Here is a 24,611-nt window from a genome sequence, read left to right on the forward strand (position 1 = left end):
GTGCTGTATGGTGTGCATCCAGACTGCAGAAGTGAAGCACTTATTTAGCACAACTGAATGAGAGTTACAAATGTGTGTCTTTACTGAAACACAAGCAATGATATATTTTTATGATATAATGAATCCAAGCCTTGTGGTCTGTTTTAAAATGATATTCACAATGGTGACAAAATGTAAAAAAAAAAAATCGAAAGACCAGGATGACCCCAGATACCTCGTTCTCTCTTACAGGGCAGACCAGTTCAGCTTGATCACACAGTATATTAAAGAAAAACAGGAAGCTGTGTGGTGGATTGCAAAAGTGCATGTTGTTAAATAATGACCGGCCTTGCCTGAAGTTTCACCAGATTGATGTCCACATGCTCATGTTGACCAAGAAGCTGTATCAAAATCCGTTATGAGATCTGTCACCTTAATCATACAGTACAATTCACAACTTGTTAATTCAAGTTCAATAATAATTTAAGCTGTTATAATGCCCAACACCTTGTTTTTTACTCCCTAAATAAATGATTAGGTTCATTTGGGGAATTTTATTAAAAATTATGAAATATTACTTTCAATTTAAAGTACTGAAACTTCAGTTTCTGATTGAGGTCATATAGTGTGTTATGTTATTTAAATATCAAAAGCAAAACAATTCTAAGATTATATACAATTATAAGCACTTTGGATAACAGCTTCTGCCAAAATATTTTTCATTTAATATATTCTTTTGCCCATGAGGTAATAAGGGAAAACTCTTCCTCTATTCTCCTCCTTTCAATGTAAAAATGTTAAAGACAGTGCTGTAGACAATAGGTAAGGACTTTCATATGTACAAATACTCAGAAAAGGTTACAACAAGATTTTTGGCTACTACTTCATTATTTATTTAGGTCCGGTTGCATAGAAATTTCAAGGAAAGTCTTTTAAATCACAGAATTCTTTGGGGAACTTGAAACTTCTCTAATTCTGCATGCAGTCTAGCACTTTGAGGTTCTTCTCCAGATTTTCTCGGCTATTTTCTTTTCTTTTAATTTAATTACTGCCACAAAATGAGCTTTCAATTTCTAAGGGTATTTGTTTTTTGGGCCCAGCCTCACTGAATTCACAGAACTGAAAGTAGGCATTTCAGACCGTCTGTGCCATAGGTCAAATTTATATATGTGTTGTGGGTAGGTATGCCTAGGAACACAAATTCTCAGATCTCTAAAAACTTTCTCGAAAAGGGAGCACCTGTTGGGAATGTAAAAGATTTCTAACACCATGCAGTGGACCTGCCACAGAGTAGCCTTTATTTCCTGTCTGCAAGTAAGAGGAGGTTTTGGTGGCCTCCTCTTCTTTCACAATGACACAAACCAGGCCTTGGACCAGGCTAGCAGGGGAATATCCGACCCTCTCACTTCTTATTCCCAATTCCTCATTTTCCTCTTAACTTTGACTGCAGAACAAACAATCCACCAGCAGATTATGGTCAAATAACTATTTATAGATATTTATAAACACATATACATAGTCAACCATTATCGTTCGGCGCGAGTTCATACAAATTAAATCAAGACTAAATAAATGTTCAAATGCTATCTACATAAAAAACAGCCTATATATTTTAAAAAGGAGAATCTGAATATCAGTTAAAGCTGTTTTTTTATGGTGATTTCATGATAAGTTTAGTTCGGGTGCAAGCAAGTATTTAGTATCTTAATGGTGACTAAGCTCAATCAAAAATAGTTAAACTAATTTATCATACAGCAAATATGACTAAAAGGGATTTGCCCATTCGAAAAGAGAAGTGCATTCATGAATAAGATACTCCAAAAAAAGAAAAAACACTTTTGTTGTATATTTGAGATGCACTACATGGACAAAAAGAATTGAAGTAATTTAATTAAACCCATTGCCACAGAAAATCAAGCACCTAGCTACGCTTTTTGCATTTACAAACAAGTTTTAAAAGGGTCATTCTGAAGAGATCAGTGAATTTATCTGTTGTGTTGTGATAGGATGCCACCTTTGCAGTAAGTCAGTTCATGAAATTTCATCCCGTCTCGAAGTGGAAAGCCACATATAGTAATAGACCAGGGCCACCAACGCCCTGCAGACTCCATAGCTGAACAGCACAGAAACTGTGCAGCTGCATGCAAGTCTCACATCACCAAATACAATGCCAAGTGGTATAAAGCACACGCTGCTGGACTCTGGAGCAGCGGTAATGTATTGTGTGAAGTGACAAATCATGCTTCTCTGTTTAGCATGATGGGCGAGTCTGAGTTTGGTGGATGCCAGGATCATTACTTGCCTGACCTCATTGTGCCAAATGTAAAGTTTATGGAGAGATAATGGTATGGGGCTGTTTTTCAGGGATTGGGCTAGGCCCCTTACATCCAGTAAAGGGAAGTCTTAATACTTCAGCATACAAAGACATTTTTGAAAATGCTATGCTTCCAACTTTTTGGGAAGAGTTTGTGGAAGGCCCTTTTCTATTCCAGCATGTCTGTGATCCAGTACACATTTCAGTGAGTTTGGTGTGGAAGAATTTGACTGGCCTGCACAGAGCCCTGTGCTCATCCCCATCGAACACTTCTGGGATAAACTAGAACAAATATTGTGAGACAGGATTTTTCATACAACTTCAGAGCCTGAGCTCAAATGCTTTGCTGAATAAATAGATGGGAAAAAATTTTCAGAGAAACACTCTAAAGTCACGTAGAAAGCCTTCCTAGAAGAGTGGAAGCTGTTTTAGATTCAAGTGGGGACCAACCCCATATTAATGTGTTTAGAATGTAACGTCATTAAAAGCCCTGTTGGTGTAATGGTAACGTGTCACAATACTTTTTACATATAGCGTATATTCTTCAAGGGGATCTCCATTAATTCAATTATAAGTCTTTTTTCTCATTCTTAAATATGTCTATGGAAAGGTCAACAGGTAAATTTGAAATAAACTCTAACTTTACAGCAGCAGAGGGTTTCAAACACAGTAGATATACAAAATTATCTGATCTTTATCTCTGTGGTTTTGGTGTGCAAAATTAGCCACATCAAACACTAAGGTGTGTTTGAATTTGTGTCCATGTTCTTGTTGTGGAGGGGGCGGTTGACCTGAGGGTGGCTTCATGTTTTTATCTTAACAAAGCAGACTTCCTGTAAGGTTCAATACTTCCTCCCTGGGTCCAGCTCAAGTGGTCACACCTGCACTAACAGACACCTAGACCAACATACTAACTAATGGCCACTGTAGAATGTGATCAAAAAAAATCTTCAGAATACACTGTAGACACAGACATACTGTACAAGAAACACTATTGTTGTTCATTACTACATAACCACAATATGAGAGGTAGGAATGGAGTCTGGGATGAAATTAGCAGTGAGTTGAATGGATTAATGCCGTAAAGCTGTACCATTTCTGGCAGAAAGATGTTGGTAAAGCCATAGATCTCTAAATGGCAATGAAAAGAAAAAGGCCCATGGAAACTGCAGAAAACCTGTAGACTGAATACTCCTGCTTCAAACAATTGCTTACATCCACTTTGATCCTTGATAAGATTCTTGTGTATGTTTGTGTAAAAAGTTGGTTTGCACAATTACAGCACATTCTAACAGGAAATGTGGAGATGGCAGTGCTATAGTTTTGGTCTTGCTATACATTTTAAAAATGGCCAGTCATATCCTGCTAACAACAGCAAATGTAAAATTTGCATGACAGTCAGTGAATGAAGTAATAGTGTCAGAGATGACGAAACTGGTTCTTTTAAAAATACAACAGTCCAGTTGTTTTCTGGGCTAGGCAACCACTCCTAAAGTACACCTATATGTTTTAGCTATTATTTTCAAAAGGAAACAATTATACAGACAACATACCAGCAAAATCCCCAGAGTTAAATCAACTCTGCTCGGAGTACATATTGTCCCAATCTACAGAGTGTTAAAGTAACACTGAAGCCCAGTTAAAGTTAATGAGATAATTAAGCAATTAATCAATTGATGAGGGAGCATTAGTAAAGAAATTCCGCTGTTAAAAATGTTGATGAACAACTACTGTTCAGGCTTTTAAACATAAAAATGCATCACATAATCCTCAACAGTGGTAACTCTACTTCAGTGTAACTTTAACACTCTGTAGATTGGGACAATATGCACTCTGAGCAGAGTTGATTTAACTCTGGGGATTATAATCTGCAAGGTGGTCCTCTTTTGAGGAAAGCCAGCTGGTAACTGAGATGAACCCCACTCCACCTCTGCGGCAGACAGAGAACAGCTGAAGACCACAGACATTTTACAACATCATGAAATCACAACTGACCCCATCTACTGTCATTTTTGGCTAATATCCCCTATCCCCCATTTCATATTTTCTTTCCAAACCCTATTATTAAAAGTTTTCCCTATGCAATCAATTTAGTGGATAAAACACATTTCCCCCCTCTTTGAGTGTCCTATTTACTTGGGAAAAGTTACAATACAGAAGTAAAATGGATGTGGATGTGATGTCATGTTGACTCAACATGACATCCAACTAACCACACTGATCTAAGGAGAGCACTGGAAACCATTCGTATAACACTTCAAACCATTACTGTACTACTGGAGTTACCATGGAAATAGTTCACGGAAAACAAACTTGTATGACGCTACACTTTCAAGATTTATTTGCATTGTTTTACAGATTAACAAACTGTATGGAAAAATCTTTGTATGAGAATCAACTCAAATACACTCATGCTGGAGCTATATTGAAAAAGAAGTGTCTAAATACTTACTTGTCTACTGAGGAAAAACATTATGCTTTATATGTTGCTGCACTGTTTGAGCTGACCTTATATACTGATGCTAACATGATGTCAGGATGTAACCGGTCAGAGGCTTGTGTCATCATATGGGTCATTTTAGTTAGTTCCTCTGATTAGTTTCTTGAGGGATAAAGTATTTAATAAAATATTATACAGCACTTTGAGTTGGTTAACACAAAACTAATTGAGCCATGTTTATATCAACTGACATAAAGTCATATGATATAATATTATTATGGTGTCTCATGGGTTGCCTGTCATGTGCTAAATCCTCAAATAAAATTTCTGCACGAATAATCATCAGGATTATTACACCAATAGCTTAGATATGTTTGATTTTGGATGACTAAGAGTCTTATGGCACTCAAGATTGAATTCTTATAGCTTCTGCAATGTAAGAGTGTATTTCTATGTGAATGAATGACCAATAACAATGTAAAAACCACACAGTTACATAGAGGTGATTGCAAACATGTAAATATGATTGGACAGAGAAACACATACACACAGGCACAGATGCAGGCGTCCCTGTCATTTTAGTTCTGTTGGTCCCATGGCTCAAAAACTGTTCCTCTTTCTAAATGTATTGCTCAAGTCAAGCCAGAATGACTCAGACACCATGTATAATCTGGAGCATGGAGTCTTAACCCTCTCTTAGCCATAACAAAATCAAAATACTATGACACTCACTGAAAAAAGGACTTATATAGCAATGTTTCTGGATGATTAACCGCAATGAGTTTTGGCATGAGTCAGTATATGGTGGATATTTCCTATCTCCTACATTTGCTATTCCATTGAGTCAAAGAGATGATGATATTATTGTTTTTTTTTATGTTATGTGTTATGTGATTTATCAATGATTGATTGTTTGACAACTTTAGTGGATGCTCATTTCAATCTTATTTAGGTGTCTGAAATTGACGTATCAGATTTGTTTAACAATATTGGATGGGGCAACTATGTCTGATGTAACGTTTGGGGCATATTTGTTTTTTGTTGTTTTTGGTAAGAGCATGGGGATAGGGCCTAATAAATGTTGTGTTCTGTGTTCCAGACTTTACACATCAATCAACTGCGCCATCTTGTGGTCAGGAGCCGCATAAATGACCAAACAGAGGGATAGTTCACCCAAAAATTAAAGATCTCTCATCATTTGAAGAGTTCAGACAACACTCTACATCACGAATAAATCACTCACATATGTGACTAAATCTTGACTCTGAGTGACTAAATGATGTCTAATATTAGCCAATGGCTAATAAATTCTCAGATTTTAATCGCCAGTGTGTGAGTTGCGAGGCTAAGTATAAGTTTAGCACAGGTATATTTTCACTCGCCGAACACACTAACTGAGCGCTTCAGTCAAGCAATCTGTGCTGTTTTTCAGTTCATACGAAAGGATGCAGCGCACTCATTTGTATTAATTAATTTTTGTGAGTTTTAGTATAGAATTCTGTGCTGCATTTTTTGCGTGTCAGGTGGACACCTCTTAAACATATACCAATCTTGTAACCAGACTCCGTTGCACATAGCAGACACGTACATATAGCCAAGATAGTTAAACCAGCTCCAAAAGGTTGTCGCGCACAGCGGACAAGAACATGCAAAAAAGGCAAATATTTTTAACAGCACAGATAAGCCTACGTTATTTAAACTTATGGCTCTGTCAGGGCGCAGACACACACTCACAGAACACAGCTAATAAGAACATAAAAATGTTTCACTGTTGCAACGTCTTCGCCTTGACGTTCAACGTGAGGTCAGTTGACAATGATGCATTCTGGCTGACCTCCCAGGGCGTATTTTTTTAAGGCAACCGTTATTTAGAATGTGTCACTTTATGGTTTCCATGGTGACGCGTCATTGCTTGTCACGTGACACACCGCAACAACAACAGAGCTGAATGAATGATGATCTGCTTTTATGTCATTTTTTCTTTTTATTCAAAATATTCACAAATTTGTTAGATATTGCATGAAATATCTGATATTCCGATTGTCAAATATATGCAAGTGGAAGTGTTTTAAAACACCTTTATAACGATCGCGTTAGTTGAGCTGTAGCCTATGCGGGACGGCATCTTAGTTTGTGCCGCAGACGCAGTTCAGAGAATCGGATCTGTTGGATTTACAACACGTGAATTCATCCACTTCTCCCGAAATACATAAAAGTAAGTGGCTGGTGAACTGGGAGAAGAATAGAGTAAACTTTAAAGTTACTTACACATGTGTATCTGATATGAATAAAACAACGTGTCTAATTATAATGGAAATGATTATTATTGCCTCTTCCTTTGACATCAGTGTGTATTTTACAAACTCTAAATGTATTGATTTTTTAGTACTTATATGTCTGAAACCTAAAATAAACATTATGTGGTTGAAAACACTGAAAAGTTGTGATATATGACAGCTCTGAACGCGCCTCTCTCTGGCTCAGCGCCAGCCAACACGTGAAAGCACATTTGAATTTAGCAGTTGATCACGTCATGCACTGGGACCAGCCTAGACTGATCACACCGGTGTGATCGTACGTACCTGCGAAAGGGTCAATAATTATTTAGTTGTGCTCAAAACCTCCTCGTGCATAAACTTCTTAGGTTAATAACAAATAGGAGGATTTAAAAAAATGTTTTAATACGTTTATGTATTTATTTTTTTTTGCGTCTGTCAGAGAGTGCTGTAATGTCTGCATTTTCCAACGGGGGTGCTGCAGCACATGCAGCACCCCTACTTCCCACGGCCATGCAAGCAATCTGTGCTGTTTTTCAGTTAATATGTAGTGTGAAAGCGCAAACCTCGCCGTCGCTTTGGTGAGAGCAGAGAGAGCGAGATAGTCTTACATACATATGCAGAATTGCCGCGCTGCATGTAAACGATTTTCTTTTTTGTATTTTCCTGTCAAAATAACAGCGTTCCTCTGGAATTCTTCTGCTTTTAAGAACTGCCGGTTTCTCCGGTAGTGGGCGGAGCTAATGCGCAAACGGCAATCTTATTGGCTGGCGCTCACCTATTATTGTCCCTGTTTGGATTTCAGCAAATCAGATCGAGCGAACGCACACAACCTGATTAATATTCATGAATCCAGCAGCTCGTTAATCCTTAGTGCGTTTTATATTGTTCTTATTAGCAGAAATCGTATCATTATCTTATCAGTATTTTTGTTAGTTTTGATCGAGCGTTTTTGTTAGTTTTTTCTACATTTTTTTTTTTTTACAGAAAAACACTGAATGACTAAGTTCAGTTAAAATGACAAATATGTATTCATACAAGGTTATATAGTTTTTGTTTTTTATTTTATTATTATTTTTTGACTGATGTTAAGGGTGTACTTTCAATAATTAAAAAAAAAAAAACTGTGCCATTTTACAAACATTTATTATATAGTCTGGCGAGTAAACTAAAAAATGTACTAGCCAGTGACAATTCAATTGCCAAGGTGTCTGTAGAGGATTGAGTTCATTTGCAAAAACAGATAACAGATAACTGAGTTTCAAAAATCATGTTTTTTTTATCGTGCATTCTAATTAATCTCAATCAAACTGCAGTTGGGTTATTTTGAATATTTAAAAAATAACTAATACATACTAACACAATGAAAATATGATAACAATAAAAAAACATGATTTTTGAATTTTAAAAAAAACGAAGATATCTGTTTTTGCAAATAAACTCTTCATTTATTCACACGCATGCTGTTCCAAAAGAATATATTTTGAAAAAAGCTTTGTCCGTGTATTGAAAATCAAAGTGGTCTAATGTTTTTGAACATATTCAGTGTTAAATATGTTCTTCAATATATGCTCTTTTGTGTTCTGCAGAAGAAAGAATCTCATATACCCAGGTAAAAATAAAGTATACTTGAATGCACTAAAAACTACATAAATACAAGCGAGTAAATTTGTAGTACATTCTTATTTGTTACAATTGTAAAAGTTACACACAATAACTGCACTTATTAAAAGCATATTTACAGTAAAGTACATTCTCCCAACTGTGATACTTGCACGTAATATAAATGCACTAATTAGCACTAACACTTAAATCAATTTTAAGTGTAATCAGATAAAGTAAACCAAATATACAGAAGTGTTTTATAAGTGCATTACTTACATGAACACTTAACATACTATTTTAATGGATTTTTAGATATACTATCACTAAGGTCTACTTTAATGGATTTTCATGAAAAATACAGTAGAAATATATTAATTACAAGTAAAACTCTGTGGTTGTTTACATTAACATTAATCACATTTAAAGTAATTTTAATCAAATATATTATTTCTAACATTAAAATATTTAATTTTTTAATGATGGAAAACAACTGCTTCATGAAGTGACTACAATAGGTACATATTAGAATGTGTTAAACGTTTTTGGTGGCAAATGTGCAGATTAAATGTGTACTAAATTATAGTTTAACAGTAACTTTTAGCATAAAGTACATGTGCTATATTTTAAATGTGGAAAAAGTGCTACAAATTACATTCTAATAGTGTAGATTGTACTATTAAAGGAGACCATTAACATGTAGTGAAGGTCAGCATCGAAAGCCTTGTTCTTGAAAGAAAGTGTCCCGAGTTCGAATCCTGGCTTAAGAACCCTTCCCAATCCCGCCCCCCTTTCTCTCTCCCACTTCGCTTCCTGTGTCCTCTACACTGTACTATCCCAATAAAAGCAATAACGCCAAAATAAATAAAGTTACAATAGGCCTACACTTGAAATAAACTATTTAATGTATAAAAAAAACATTACAAATACTTTATTTATATATTATTCCTATATTTTAAATAATTCATAAGTCTATTTTTTTTTTATAATTCATAAGTCTATTTTCTATGTACGATGAGTATATTTAAAAGTGTATGAAAGATGGGTTCAAGTGTAGGCTACTAAAAGTGGTAACTAAATACATTTTTTAAAAATACAGAAATAGTATATTCCTGGTGTCTGAAAATAGCACAGTTCAGTGTGCTTAGATGTTCTTAAGATTATCTTAAGAAGTAATAAAAATATTTTTTACCATATTAAGTACAAAATTAGTCTGTGAAAATAGAGCACTTTAAGTACATTATAAAGCGGACCACTGAAAAACACTTTATTTTAGTACACTTTTTTTCACCTGCAGGTTTGGAACGACATGATGGTGAATAAATGATGCCAGAATTTGTTGTTAGTTGAGTTGTTGAAAATTATCTTCACTTTCCATCCTTCATTTTTAATTAGTCAACAGTAACTGAACTTTAGACAAACATCTGGAGAGACAATACAAAGATGACCTACAGAAGTTCATCAAGACAAACTTTGGAAAGGCCTTGTCTTAAAGTTTACAACATTTTAAAAGTATTGATTTGTGAAGGTTATTATGTTGTTTCAATACTCTTGCCATCTGAATAGAGACTGATTAAACTGAATACTTGGCAGACTAAAAATGAAGGTGTTCCGTGTGGTTGATAATGCATTGGGTGGCAGTTGCTTGGATATTCCATGTGACTGCAAGAGGTTGCTGTGAGATAGATAGATAGATAGATAGATAGATAGATAGATAGATAGATAGATAGATAGACAGACAGACAGACAGACAGACAGACAGACAGACAGACAGACAGACAGACAGACAATATAAACACTATAAAGATATGGAAAATTTGTTTTGATAAAACATGTCTGTATTCGTCCCACAAAACCAATATACTTTTTGCATTATTACCTTTTGCCATTTTTACAGCGGGTTAAACAACCACCTTCCAGCACGTTCTCCACGTGTTTGCTACTTGAGTCTCCTCCTCTTGCTCCTGTTAGCGCGCGCTCAGGCCGCCCCTCTCTGCGCAGTCTGGTAATGCACTTCCGGTCGGTGAGACGTGGCTGACTGTGGAAAATCCTTCAGGAGGGAACTCGGGAGACTGTCTGCTGCAGTGCTCCTGCTCTTAGACAAGAAGTGTCTGGATGGCAGGGTCAAGCCGGAGTAAAAACTGTAGGAATTTCAGCCGGGTAAGACAACACGCTTGTTTATTTATCAGTGCTGCGAATCTTGTAGACAGCGGTTTGTTTTTTCAAGGCACGCCACTTTGTATCGAGGTAGTTTGCGCGCACCGTTGCTTTTATCAGAAACATTGCAACAATGTTATGTTTTGCGTATAGACAGCCTACTCATCGCCCATAAGTATCACATAAAATTGACGATTTTGCCTTTGGGCCTTCTTGCTGTTTTAATTAGTTTAGCAGCCAAACGCAGAAACGTGACAAACTTTGGAGTGTTTTTTAAAGCCCAGCGGGGCTGGAATTTGTCAGGAATCTCGCCGCTCCCTCAACTCCTGCACGTCCACAGACCGTCCCAACGTGAATGTTGCATTTGCAGTTTTGTCCACCCATAACGGAGGTAGTATATCCAGGTTTATAAAGTATGTATAAGTAAAGTATAAGTTTAAGTAAATATAAAGTATGTTGTTTTTTACGTGTATGTTCTTTACATATTTGTGCAATAAAGACAATTTAAACTCCTATGCAATGTTTCAATATTGCACAAAGATCAGCTGCTTAAGACCGGTGAACACATTTATCCTCATTATTATGGGTGCTAGTTATAAACTATTTGAAGGGATTGTGTTTGGCCTGACTCTAATGCATTATCTGATATCACGTTTTCATCTCTGTGTAGATTATTTTCCCGTGTTGGCAGTAACGACCTAAAATGTGTGGTGTTTTTTGTAGGTTGTGACTCACATTGCCATGGTCTTTTGAATGTCTGTCGTTTTTTTTTTTTTTTTTTTTTTTTTTTTTTCGGGTGGTGGAAGCACTTAGTCACCATATCCAGACCTTTCAATTTGGAGGCCAAGCTAGAGGGCTACTTCCCATGGCTTCCCCTGGAATTTCAAATGTGTGTGGGTGTGTGTGTGTGTGTGTGTGTATTTAATAGAAGTCTTTGGATAACATTGCTTGAAGACACTTTTTTAAATTTTGTTTAACAACATAAATTTCTTACAGACACAGTACATTAATTTTGAAGGTGGTGTTATCAAGTTGCTGTAAAAGAATTACAGCAGATATTGAACGTGTAAAGCAAATTAACTTGCATCTTTGTGGTAGTTGTGGTTTAAATGTTTCAAATAATAAAAAATAGCTAAGTGTGAGTAGCCAGTTTCAGAATTTCTATGCATCCAATAGTAATACAGTTTTAGAGATTTAACTGTGAATTTTGAATTTTTTTGTGTGTGTTTGTTTTAATTTGCTAACACAATAAACTAACTAGCCTATTTGTTTCGTCTGGGACTAAGAAACCCTGAACCTCATTCAAACTCTACTAATCTTTCCACTTCTTGAAATTTTGTTTGAGCTCCTCTCTGCCTTACAGCACCCTACATGTTTCTTCCAAGTACTTTGCGGAGGTCTGGGCTGATGAGCGCAGGACCCGAGAAGCCCGTTTGGGCATTTGCTGTGCTGCTCCTTGGCGCCGCCCTACTGGCGTCATCCCTTGGTGGGAAGATGATGGCTCAGACTGCTGTGGCCCAAGCAAAGACTGCACCTGCAGGACTAGGACCATGGTGCATTAAGGATCTTCTAGACCTCCAGTACCTGGATGAGCTGTTCTCCATAGATAACCTAGATGTTTGGTTCTGCTCCCTTGTGGGATCGATCGCCGTCGGACTCAGTGGTGTCTTTCCACTTATAGTGATACCCATTGAAGCTGGAACAGCTTTGAAAACTGAGGGTAAGTCAAACTTATGCCTGCATGCTTTTGTGATCTAGGTCTGTTTATGTGAACAGCTCATTGTAACTGCTAATCTAGGATCAGGTTACATGCTAAGCAGATCAGGTAGAGGTAGCATTGTGTTACATTCAGATCTGGTCCAGATATTCACAGCAGTGATCAGGTAGAGGTAGCATTGTGTTACATTCAGATCTGGTCCAGATATTCACAGCAGTAGGTATCGGAGGTGGAAAAATGATGAGTCTTTCTGGCCCTGTGCAGGTCATCTATAGTTTGCAAGCAGAAAGGAAAAAATGAGGTGATTGTTCAAATGTTCTGGTCACACATCAGGCCTAGTGTGACAAATAGACATATTTTTGTAATTAATACAATCAAGAGAGAACCGGCTTGTAGACCGATTTGTGTTACATTCAGATCTGGTCCAGATATTCACAGCACCTTTTACTTTAAGCTCATGTTCTCCATGGGATTTTCCCTGCTTATGCCTGGTTCCACATTTTGTTTTCCGTACCATGGTAAAGTAATTTCCCAGCCACAATTATAATACTAATACAATAACTGTCAAGTCCAATTTAATTATAAATTAAATCGAAGGTTTACAAAATTATTAGATTTATCTATGGTTTTGTTTTTAATAGGAGACACAGAAAATGCAACATTTTACATGTTAAATTCATGAGCAGACCCACATGGAATCTTCCTCAAATTATGTGTGTATATTAGATTACATTAAGGAATCTTCCCCAAACTAATATAAAGAATCTTGCAGAGACAGTATTCAGCGATCACTGAGAAAAAATGTTTAGAAAAGAATTTGTTCAGCTACACCTGTCATGGCTTGTCTAAATAATTTTTGATGTCGTGGATGTTCAATAGAAGAACCGACAGAACCATAATTGGATGCCAAAAAGTGTGCAGTGACATTATATGGTCGACAGGTCGCACTCTAAAGATCACTGCAGAGGGCAGTGCTGCTTGGTAAAGCTTTTGTCTGTGATGATATCAGTCATGCAGAAATAGATCGGAGTCTGGCAATGGATCCCAGTCAGGAAGTAGACTGGCTTAAAAGAAGGTCTGTTCTGATCTACCAGTATAGGTTGCAGGGGAGTAGAGGGTTAGACTGAATTATAAGTGGTTTAGGTGTGTCCTGTACCACAGAGACCACATGATTTTCAAAGCAGTGTGGAGTATTGGCTTTAGATAATTTATGTCTGTTACTGTATATTCCCATAAGCTCTTTATGGTCTGAAAACTAGCTTATTAAAGATGTGCAGCTTCAGAACTTAAGCTGTACGAAAAACAAAATAATAATTAAATGTAAGAGCGTGTAGAATGATTTTGCAACTGTATGGTGGTTTCACCATCTGCTTTATGTGAAGGATTTGCTCAATTTGCTTAACACAGCAAGATCTTTAGAGTGTTGCATATCAAGCATTTCTGCTAATGTTTGTTTATGAACTTCTGCTGATACTCTGTACTGTTTGCAGCTGGGTGTCAGAAGCTGAAGAAGCTGCTGAGTTTTGCTATTGGTGGTCTCTTAGGCGACGTCTTTCTCCACCTCCTTCCTGAAGCCTGGGCTTACACTTCCAGGCCTGGTGAGAATTCTCACATTATATATAACATTTGCTGGTGCTCATGCATTAATCATCATCTGTGTGCTCTTTCTGTATCTTAGTATTATCTCGGTTTATGTTTCTTTTTGGTCTGTTTTGTTTTTTAATAACCCTTCCTGTGACTCCCAGTAGTTATAAACGTGTGGTTTTGTAATTCACCCCCCCCCCCCCCCCGTTTTTGTCCCCTGAATTGGAATCCCTTACATTGTTTTGCATGAAACTATGCCTTTTTAACATTTTAACATCAGTAGTGTGTAGTAATTGACCCTTTGCTAAACCCTTTTCCCTCTGGTGACTCTGCTCCAGTTTCTCAAATTTGCTGTGGTACTGAAATCGATATGGAAAATGACACTTAGTAACATTTACTTTGAAGCAAATGTTAGTTCCTTTATTGATCTCATGTCTTCATTTTTGGGATTCAAGGCTCACACAGTGCTTTTAACATTTTTTAAAAGTCCACTCTGGGTGTTTTATGTTACTATTATAGGTGATATTTTTATTTGATATTATAATACTGAAAGCTTGTCAAATATTATTAATAAAGGCAGGTTTGGTCAATATACAGTACAGTTTTTAAGGCAGAGATCGTGTTATTTCAGTAATTATAGTATAAAAGCATATGATTATTTACTGTTATATATTAAGTTTTCAGTTTACTTATAGTAATTGTGCATTATCATTTTTTAAATGTTTTTATTTAGGTTTATTTTTCAGTTTAATTCAGTAATTGTAGCTTATTTTATTTCAGTTAGTTTCCAATGCAAAATTTCTTTTATACAGTTATTCCTATATAAAGTTTTTCATCTTGTACTGATTTTTTATTTTATTTAATTATTTTTTTAAATAGTTTTAGTTAACAATAACAGCATTGGAAGGAGCTTAATGAAGTTTAATTTTTTTCTTTAATATTATTAAAAAAAAATATTAAAATCTGTGTTTGCATGTGTTGGATAGATGGGCCCCACAGGCACTTTCGTACGCAGGGTTTGTGGTTGATAGGGGGTCTGCTATCCTTTCTGATTTTGGAAAAAGTGTTCCCAGATGAAGACAGTGACCCAGAGAGCAAAGCTACCTCCCAAAGAACTGAAGTAAGTTACATGTGTTCTCAGTACATATTCCAGCAACTTGAATCAGTTATATTGAAGCGTGTCCACATTGGAACAATGCAGTTCTGAACCTCATGGGGGAGCCAAAGCATGATGTTGGAGTTATGCACTCTACAGACTGACACACATTCATTATACATCCACATTAACCATCCAGTAGTATACAATAAGAGTCTAGTTGTTATTCTTTTTTCTATTTAACTACAAAAAAGTTACAAGTGCTTTTGAGTACTGGCTGTTTCACAGGACCATTAACTAAGTGTTCTTGTTTTGTAAACAATGACCCAAGTGTTGTAAATATTTGTAAAGCAAAGTGGTTTTGTCTAGAGTAAATTTTGTAAATGAAAAGTATGACAAAAAATGTTCGTTGACAAGCTTTTTCTCCCATGACTAAGACGAGACGAAGACGAGACGACAATATGGTCAATAAACGATAACCATAGGCGGAGTTTCACTTATGCGTGGGGGGGGGCACCCACATGCAGATGAGCCATGAGCACTTTTTTATATTTATGTAACATTTATTCTACATTAAAAATACATTTAGAACAATGACTGCTATGCAAAGATTTAAAAGGAAAAAAAGCACCTAATGCAAAAAAGCCGCCTCTTTTTCAGAGTTGCGTAGATGTCCACTATCTTTCTTGTACTAACATTATCTATTCTGATAAAGTTTCAGTCAAATCGTTCTCTATGTGCAGTAAAGAAAGATCTGAGAATCTGTCCTGTGCCATTAAAGACCGGAGCCCCTTTATTTTCCTTATAACTGAGAATCTTATTTGAAACGTAGGTGAACCAGCCGGCAGCGTGAGTGCAAGCTGCAGTAGTCTGAAAAAGTTTTGGATATTTGTCCTTCTGTACTTTTTCTTTAAGTTCAAGAGTGATCAGCGACACGTTCTCACATTTCACAAGATCCACTTCAGCTGTCACAAGCTTAGGGTGAATCTTAAAGGGTTACTCCACCCCAAAATAAAAAAGTAAAAAAATAAAAATAAAAAAAAAACTTTGTTTTTCTTCGGAACACATTTTGAGATATTTTGGATGAAAACCAGGAGGCTTGTGACTGTCCCATTGATTGCCAAGTAAATTACACTGTCAAGGCCCAGAAAAGTATGAAAGACGTTGTCAGAATAGTCCATCTGCCTTCAGTGGTTCAATCTGAATTTAATTCATCAGTGGTTCAATCTGACACAGAACAACGTACACTATTTGCGTCCAGCAGATTTTTCCAAAATGGTGCTACCCCCTCCTAAACTCTGCCTATGATGATAACTAAGACTATATCAACATGCAGTTTCATTAACGAAATAAGACAAGACTAAAATGTATTCAAAAGGATAAAAACTTTACCAAAAACGTCTTTTTATCTTTGTCAAAAAAAAAAGGAAATAAAATGTTATTGCGGACTGCTCTCCACGCCTCTACTACGCAAGCTTCCATGAGTTCTAAAATGTTGAGACTTTTAGTCGACTAAAACTTAACTAAGACTAAATAGGATAAAGTTGACTAAATATGATAAAAACTAACAAGGACATTTAACACGGGACTAAAGGCTTGTTCAGACCGGGATGATTATTGCGCATCATTAACGCCAACGTTTATCGCCTCGTGACAAAACAAAGGGCACCTATGTGAGTGTGCACACCGACACGCAAAATAGCAGGCGTAAAAGCATCTTTAAAAAAAAAAAAAAAAAATGTGTCTGGCTCGTGTTTTTTTTTTTTTTGGTTTGACGCGCCACATTAAAAACTTGGCGACCAATTAGATTTGTTCACATGCCTGGAGCTGCTGACGTTACAGTAAAACATGACTTGATGGTGCTCAAGCACAAAACGGTCTTGCCGAGCACACACTGATACCAAACGACAAAGGTGCAGTAAGTTGTGCAAGAAGATGGGTGTAGGAAAGATGAATGTAGAGCTGCCGGTCTCATTGGTGTCTGAACACAAAGGGCTTTATGACAAACACGACAGCGACTACAAAATCTAGATTAGAGGGAGTTATTTTGGAGAGGAATTGCAGATCAAATAGGATTCAGTGTTTACCAGGGTATTTCTGTTTTTCATTAAGCGGCATCTAATGTCAGGGAGTGAATTTATACGTTTACTCAGCTCATCACCAGCAAAAAACACTGGCAATAAGTGCACACGATAATCATCCAGGTGTGCATGAGGCTTTAAGACTAAAATTGAAAATAGGTGACAAAATTAACGCTAGTTTTGTTTTTGATGTTGAGTTTCTGGAAAAGGTTCATCAGTCTTTAAACTTGTGACTGGTTTATTGCAGCTCTAAATGCACTCTTATGTTTTTTTTTTTTTTTTTTGTATGTGTGTGTAATTCTATCATGAAACAAAGTTTTTGTTTCACTTTTATTGTTAATGTTAATGAAGTTTGACATGCTGAATATGATAATCACATTACTTTTGTGTATCATTAACAGTGCTCATGAAAACTAAAAATATTGTGCAAGCTAATCTCTTATTACTCATGCATGAAAATGACATGGTACATGCATAATACTGAGCTAACAACAGTGTAACATGAACTGTTACCAAAAGTGAGTCATTCAAAACTTCAGAAGTGTACGTTGGATGATGTTTGTCTATTCCCACAATGTTCTGGAATGTCCCGGAAAGCACTGGAATATTCCAGAATGTTACAGAAATGTCTAGAATGTTTCTATCCCTGCAAAAGTGGGGGGAAAAAAATGAAATAAAAAAACATGCTAAATTAATTAATCTGTACTAAACCAATATTTAATAATTAAAAGTTCTAAAATTTACCTGACCTAAATATTTACCAAAATATTGATGCTACATGAGTAGAACCACACATTTAAGTGACGCAAACCTGTTAAATTGTGTTCGTATAAACTTGTTGATTTAAAGATTAAGATGTTCAGTGAAAACACACACACAGAGAGGGAATAGTCCTGATTGAATAATTGATGCTATAGAAATGTTGTAGGGTCACAAATTGTGAATCACTGTTCGTGTCAAACTGATATTTAAACTTTACACCTCATGTCCCATTCAAATACCCACAGGACTGTTTCTGGCATTCAAGAAGAACCCCAAACCCCTTTTATTCTGGCCTTATTTCAGCGTATTGCATCACCATATTGCATCAGTCAGTTAAACACACACACACACACAAATGCACACCTTATCTCACTTTTCGGGCTCCACCCTGAGGGATATAACAGCTTAAGGCCTTGAAATATTTGCTTTTAGATGCTTCCTAAAACAAATGAATTACAGTTTTGTTCTGCCTACCTTTCTAGTGTAGACATGACATTAGCTCTCTCACTTTTTTTTTGTTTAAGTCTTGAGTGCCTTGGACATTCAGATCACACCCAAACAGAGGGGCTTGCAGTGCCCTGTCCAGTCCCCCTCCACCCGCCCCCTCCTTCCCTCCCTTCTAATTATAACTTTTAATTTGACTTGGTCTATGACTTGAATCTGTTTGTGAATGCCTATGTCTGAGTCTTCTTCCTTGCTTACGGGAGACCTGGGAGTTTGATTGATAGCCTCTGCTCTGTTTGGGTAGCTATAAATAACATCTAGCAGGAAGCAGCTGCCACCAGTATTCCATCAGCAGACAGACGGGCCACAGAAGTCAGCCACGGTGCACAGAAACCACAGCTGAGAGGCCTTACAGACTGTGGGCTAGAACAGGGAGGAAGTGTCTAGTTCTGTTATTACGATCCAAAATACCTACTGCTATAAAGGACGATTGTTTTCTCACAGTCAGCCTTTGTCAGCCATTTCTGTCTCCTCAACCCGTGGAAAGAATTTTGTGAATTTAAAAGCAGAAATGTTTTTAATGATACAAATGCTTAAATTTTTGTTAATGGGTAATGTTCTGTAGAAAGCTGTAGGAGCTAAACTGAGTGTTATAAGTGTGCTGATGAGTTGATCTGTTTGATTTAAGAATAAAAACGTAACCTTTTAAAAGTTGGGGGTTGGTAAGATTTTGAAATCTTTTTGAATAAAGTCTCTTATTCTCATCAAGGCTGTATTTTTTTTTTTTAAATACAGTAAAAAATAATATTGTGAATTGTTACTGTTTAAAATGACTGATTATATATTATTATTAAAAAACAATATATATTCCTGTGACAACAATGCTGAAATTTTAGCATCCATTATTACCGTCTTCAGTGTCACATGATCCTTTTCTAATGCGCTGATTTTGTGCTCGAGAAACATTTCTTAATGTTAAAAACAGTTGTGTTGCTTAATATTAATGTGGAAAGTTTGATACATTTTTTTTTCAGAATTATTTGAATAGAAAATGGAAAAACAGAATTTACTTGAAATTGAAATCTTTCGTAAATGTGTCAAAGTCTTTACTGTCACTTTTGATCACTTTAATGGATCCTGGCTAAATAAGTGTTAATTAAAATCATTCAATCAATTTAGCTGACCCCAAACTTTTGAATAGTAGCGTACCTGGTTCATTTTTCTTGGTATCCGATTTAAACTTGATCTGATAGTAGGTAAAATTGTCTATTTGCTCTTGAATGCTGTGAAATGAGACCCAGTTTTGTTAGAAAGACTTACTGTGGTGTTCTCTCTCTTTCCAAACTAGTCGTGTTCAACAGATCTGAGCAGCGAGGTCTCTGTGTCCCCACAAACAAATGGCATCTGCTCAAACAACAACTCAGACTCCAAGCCAAAGACTGACATCAGCCTTTACACAGAGCCAAAGAAAATAAAGGTAAGCTGCACACACAAATCATGCCTTGTTCACAGTAAAAGGTCTAAGTTGTTATTAGATTATTGGAGATAAGTACTAGAGCGGTTTCCTTGGAACCAACCATACAGCATTTGTAAAGTGTCTATTACCTATTATCTTTTCTCTTACATGGTTTCTTTATTTTTCAGACAAGTGGTTATCTAAACCTTCTTGCTAACTGCATTGATAACTTCACACATGGGCTGGCAGTGGCAGGAAGCTTCTTAGTAAGCCGAAAGGTAAGCGCAAACAGAGATCAATTCCATATAAATGGAATTCAGCCTTTATTTTTACTACACAGAACTCAAAAAGTAATGCTAAAGGAAAGCCAATTGCTGCTAGCACAGCCTGCTATAGAGTGCACTCTTAATGACTAGTTTATATTTTTGCTTTATGTGAACCGATCTGTGTAGGGCTGTTGGATATCTGGTAATTATGACTTTATGTGCTTTATAAATAGATTCACAGTTCCTGTGTAAATATAATATGGGTTAGCCACTTTCAAGCATTTTAAACCTTAAACTGATCGCAGACGCCATAATTCTTTTGGTCAGTGGTGTTCGCAATGATTGCTTATTGCTGTTTGCAATAAACAGTGAGATGGAGATGTTTGTGATGTGTGAGAATATTTATAGTGCAGCAGTATTTATATGGCTTTGTGAAGTTGAAGTCCAGGTGGAGAAGCATAAGGCTCCCAGCATGCGTGGGGAGGGAGTTTCAGAGGAAACGGACTTGGTGCAACAGAAACCACTATACTTGCACAGAAAAACACACTTTTATACATTTGCTCACTGGCCTGGACGTACATATTTGGCTGCAGAAATGCAAGGGAAAGTATTGATGGAGAACTGTGCCATTTTACAGTTTTAGCTTCTGTTGACATTCAGTTAAACATATGTGGCAAATAAACATTGTTTGGATTATAAAATATGGTTTTGCTGCCCTGTCATGGTTGAATTAGAATATTTCCTTCAATTACTGTTATACTACAATATATTTACAATAACTTATTTTACTTGTCTTAACAGGTCGGTTTCTTAACAACATTCGCTATTCTGCTTCATGAGATCCCTCATGAGGTACGTGTCTCAGTATCTTTCTCTCTTTCGCTGCCTCTTGAGTTTCAACCAGGTAATTAGTATACTGGAACAATGCATTTCATTTTTAACTGATCGATAACAGTTTATCATTAGTGACTTGGAATGAGCAAGGAGTCATTCAAGAGTTACTGCATGTGAAATGTCTCAATACTTTTATAGTACTCAGTACTTACCAATTTATTTTGTTGTGCACACGTTTCTGTCTTTATGGAAAGGTGGGAGATTTTGCCATTCTGCTGCGAGCAGGATTTGACCGCTGGAAAGCTGCCCGTATGCAGCTCTCTACAGCATTAGGAGGAGTCCTGGGGGCATGTTTTGCTCTTTGCTCCCAATCACAACATGGGGCAGGTGAGACACCACAGTCCTCAGACATCTCTCTCCTCTCAGACTACTGTTCAGAGGTTTAGGGTCAGTATGGTTTTTCTAATAAAACATAAAATGTAAACTTGTATTTAGTAAGAAAGCAATAAATAAAATGTTATTTCAAATAAATGCTGTTCTTTTTAACTTTCTGTTCATCAAAGAATACTGAAGAAAAATAATGGTTTCCACAGAATTAAGCACAACTGTTTTTAACACTGATAATAATAATAAATCTTTATTGTGTGAACCAAATCAGCCTATTAGAATAATTTCTGAAGGATCATGACACCGAAGACTGATAATAATGGAATGGAGTAATGTTTCCATTTTTGCCGTATTTGTTTGCATAACTATTATTCATTATGTAGCCTAAACATGGCTTTATACTTCACTCATGTTCTAATATCCATGTAAAATCCTCCACATGCGCAAAAATGTTTGTTTGGTCACTGCATGCTGATTTTACATACAGCGGACCTTTTAAAATAAACAGTGTAACTTTTATGTTTGTTCGACTGCATTTTAGTCTGATGATGAATGGCTGAAATGTCAGGCAGTGGTAGAACTAATGAGCGCCTGTGCGATCAGATGGATTAAATCAAATAAAGATATTAAAAAAAAGTATTAAGAGTGTTACTAAAACGAGCGTAGCCTATACTTGTTGCACAGTGTTTTCCCCCCTCTTTTGTTAATCTGTTAATTATAGCTTATTTTGTGTTGAAATGACCGTACGCCCAATTTTCTGTCATACGTTCGTTTTGTAAATGAGGGCCAGTGTGTTTATTGCTATGACGCACATTTACTGACCAGCCAATAAAACTGCAACATGAAATCAATGCAACATTGCACTTGCCCTTACCTCACCTCAGGCTTTTATCCCCTCCTCTTTTGCAGCTTCCACTTTTTTTCAGCACACATAAAAACTACAACTGCCTAAGTGTAATTCATCGTGCTATTTTTGTTTACCACTAGCACATGCTAATTACATTTTATTCTTCTATCTATAGTAACGTGTGTCGTAGCGTACGTGTGTCGTAGCGTACGTGTGTCGTAGCGTACGTGTGTCGTAGCGTACGTGTGTCGTAGCGTACGTGTGTCGTAGCGTACGTGTGTCGTAGCGTAGGTGTCATCATCATGCAGTCTACATGCATGTTGTACCCAAGTTTATTAGATCCGTGTCACACGCAATGATCGTATAGGATTGCTATAATAGTGCAGTCTGTTTAAGGCTTAAGAGATGTATTGTATCTTTCAGCTTTTTCATGTTTCTTCTGATTGTCAGCATTTGTTCCTTTTTTGTTCCACTTCCTTATTGTGACTTACCATCCCATGCCTTACATGACTTTTAGCAGCTACTGATACTTAATAAATGAGTGTTTTTATTTGTGGAAAACTCATAAGCACCTTATCAAACATTTTTCAGTGTTGGTTCTTCTCATGTGTCTTTCTAGAGGATGCCACTGCCTGGATCCTGCCCTTCACCTCAGGTGGCTTTCTCTACATTGCGTTGGTCAATGTGGTACCTGATCTGCTACAGGAGACCAACCCTAGGTAAGGTGTCCACTTCCCTGAGAATGGGGTCTTTCTGTCTGTTTGTCTCCCACAGTAAAATCCTGCCATACTTCACATATTAAATAAACTGAATGTTCATGATCTTGTGCCCTGTTCCCACAGGAACTCCTTTCTACAGGTTCTGCTGTTGCTTTGTGGGATAGCAGTCATGGCTCTTCTCTCAGTCGTCATGGACTAGCCACAGACGAGCACTGCTTTTATCAAGGGAGATTTAGAGTGCTACCTAGCATGTTGGAGGACTTAGGGACAGTTCACTCCACTGGTTATGCTTTAAATAATTTTTGTCACCCCCAAAGATCATGTGAGGAAAGACCTAAGAAAGAAACAGCCTCGACAATCAGGTGTTTCAGTCTGTGTCCATGTGTTTTTAGCCTTATCCTTCATACACTTCTGTGTCCGGATTAAAACTGAACTCATGCCTGACAGGCACCAGCTGAAATTGAAGGCAAATACAGGTTTTTGCAAAAGGTGCTCCAAAATAACAGCGGTTGCATTAGCTACTATTTTGCATACTCGCTCATGTTTCTGACGTTGTTTTTTTTTTTTTTTTTTTATGTCAAACACATTTCCAATGTCGGTTGGTTACATCAATGTGATTTGCTTAAATAGTATGCAATACTGCACATGCAGGTTTCACAAGTCAACACTTAATCCTTTATTAAGAGACAAGCACATATGCTTACATAATCAGATTTTTGATGGTCATCATCATTGTTTCTATAAACTAATACTGCTTCACTTTTATAAGTCTTTCTGTTGAAGTTAAATCTATACAAGTTCATTTCATGCTTTATTTGCTCAAGTTGAGACATCCACACTTTGCATAACTACATATTCCTAATTGCACATACATCAATGACCACACTCCTGTTGTCAAACACTTTTGAAATACTTAACTGGCCTTATTGTCAGGTATTCCTCAGTCATTTTTTAAATTGTGATGTCTGTCTTTTCTTACAGTATTTAGTCTTGTTGCTGATTGTGTCCTGATAGCCACTACACTGCTACATTTAGCTTTAATTTACTGATTTTCTGTACAGTTCATTGTGGTCCTGGCATTGCAATAACACAGGTTTTGAGTGATTTAGTCTTGAGATTTGATGGATTCATAAGCAGACACTTCATTTACTTAACTGACTTGGTGCCATTTCAATCACATTTTTCAAAAGCTTAAATAGTTGATAAATGGATTGTCTGTTTAAGAGTTTAGTATATGGAGTGTTACTGAAAAGTATGTTCTGAACGTCACATGGCAGGTCAGAACAGTCTTTGCCAGATTGTAAATATTGAAAAGAGATTATATATATTTATTCTGTAAACAATGCCATGTTGAAAGAAAAATGTTGAACCTTTTTTTTAAGTCCTCCCAGTGTTATATTTGAAATAAAGAAATGTTACAGTTTGATTCCAAACTGTTGTGACTTCTGATTTATGTTTTATGTGTGCAGCTTTTGCTCATAGGGGTAGCACTGCTCCCAGCATTGTATTCCTTGTAGACAGATCTAAATCATGTGCTAACCTCCTAGCAAAGTGTTGCTTCTCTCAACTGTTGAAAATCTGTTTGGGTAGTTCATCCAAAAATTTTAATTCTGTAATTTTCTGTAATGAATTCTGTAATTTTCTCATCCT

The 24,611-nt window shown here is 36.6% G+C and overlaps 1 protein-coding gene across 2 annotated transcripts; it reads left to right on the plus strand.

Moving 5' to 3' along the window:
- The first annotated feature begins 10,630 nt into the window (after positions 1-10,630).
- LOC109094209 (zinc transporter ZIP13) lies at positions 10,631-24,400 on the plus strand. Of its 2 annotated transcripts, none has more exons than XM_042727700.1 (10): positions 10,631-10,771; positions 12,132-12,488; positions 13,976-14,083; positions 15,056-15,189; positions 19,801-19,929; positions 20,097-20,186; positions 20,976-21,026; positions 21,263-21,395; positions 22,862-22,961; positions 23,085-24,400. In XM_042727700.1, the coding sequence occupies exons 2-10, from the start codon at positions 12,140-12,142 to the stop codon at positions 23,158-23,160; spliced, it is 1,170 nt and encodes a 389-aa protein (XP_042583634.1). In that variant the 5' UTR covers positions 10,631-10,771; positions 12,132-12,139; the 3' UTR covers positions 23,161-24,400. The 2 variants fall into 2 exon arrangements, with proteins under 2 accessions (XP_042583634.1, XP_042583633.1); XM_042727699.1 differs by having other exon boundaries at positions 10,638-10,771; positions 12,113-12,488.
- The last annotated feature ends 211 nt before the right edge of the window (positions 24,401-24,611 follow it).

The sequence above is a fragment of the Cyprinus carpio genome, chromosome B7 (assembly GCF_018340385.1).
Source record: "Cyprinus carpio isolate SPL01 chromosome B7, ASM1834038v1, whole genome shotgun sequence".
Classification (NCBI taxonomy): Eukaryota; Metazoa; Chordata; class Actinopteri; order Cypriniformes; family Cyprinidae; genus Cyprinus; species Cyprinus carpio.

Bases quoted from the DNA above. Each gene is read 5' to 3' on its own strand.
- LOC109094209 (XM_042727699.1), top strand. From the start codon at position 10,727: ATGGCAGGGTCAAGCCGGAGTAAAAACTGTAGGAATTTCAGCCGG. The intron at 10,772-12,112 runs GTAAGACAACAC...AATTTTGTTTGA, and splicing joins ACTGTAGGAATTTCAGCCGG to GCTCCTCTCTGCCTTACAGC. The intron at 21,396-22,861 runs GTGAGACACCAC...GTGTCTTTCTAG, and splicing joins CCAATCACAACATGGGGCAG to AGGATGCCACTGCCTGGATC.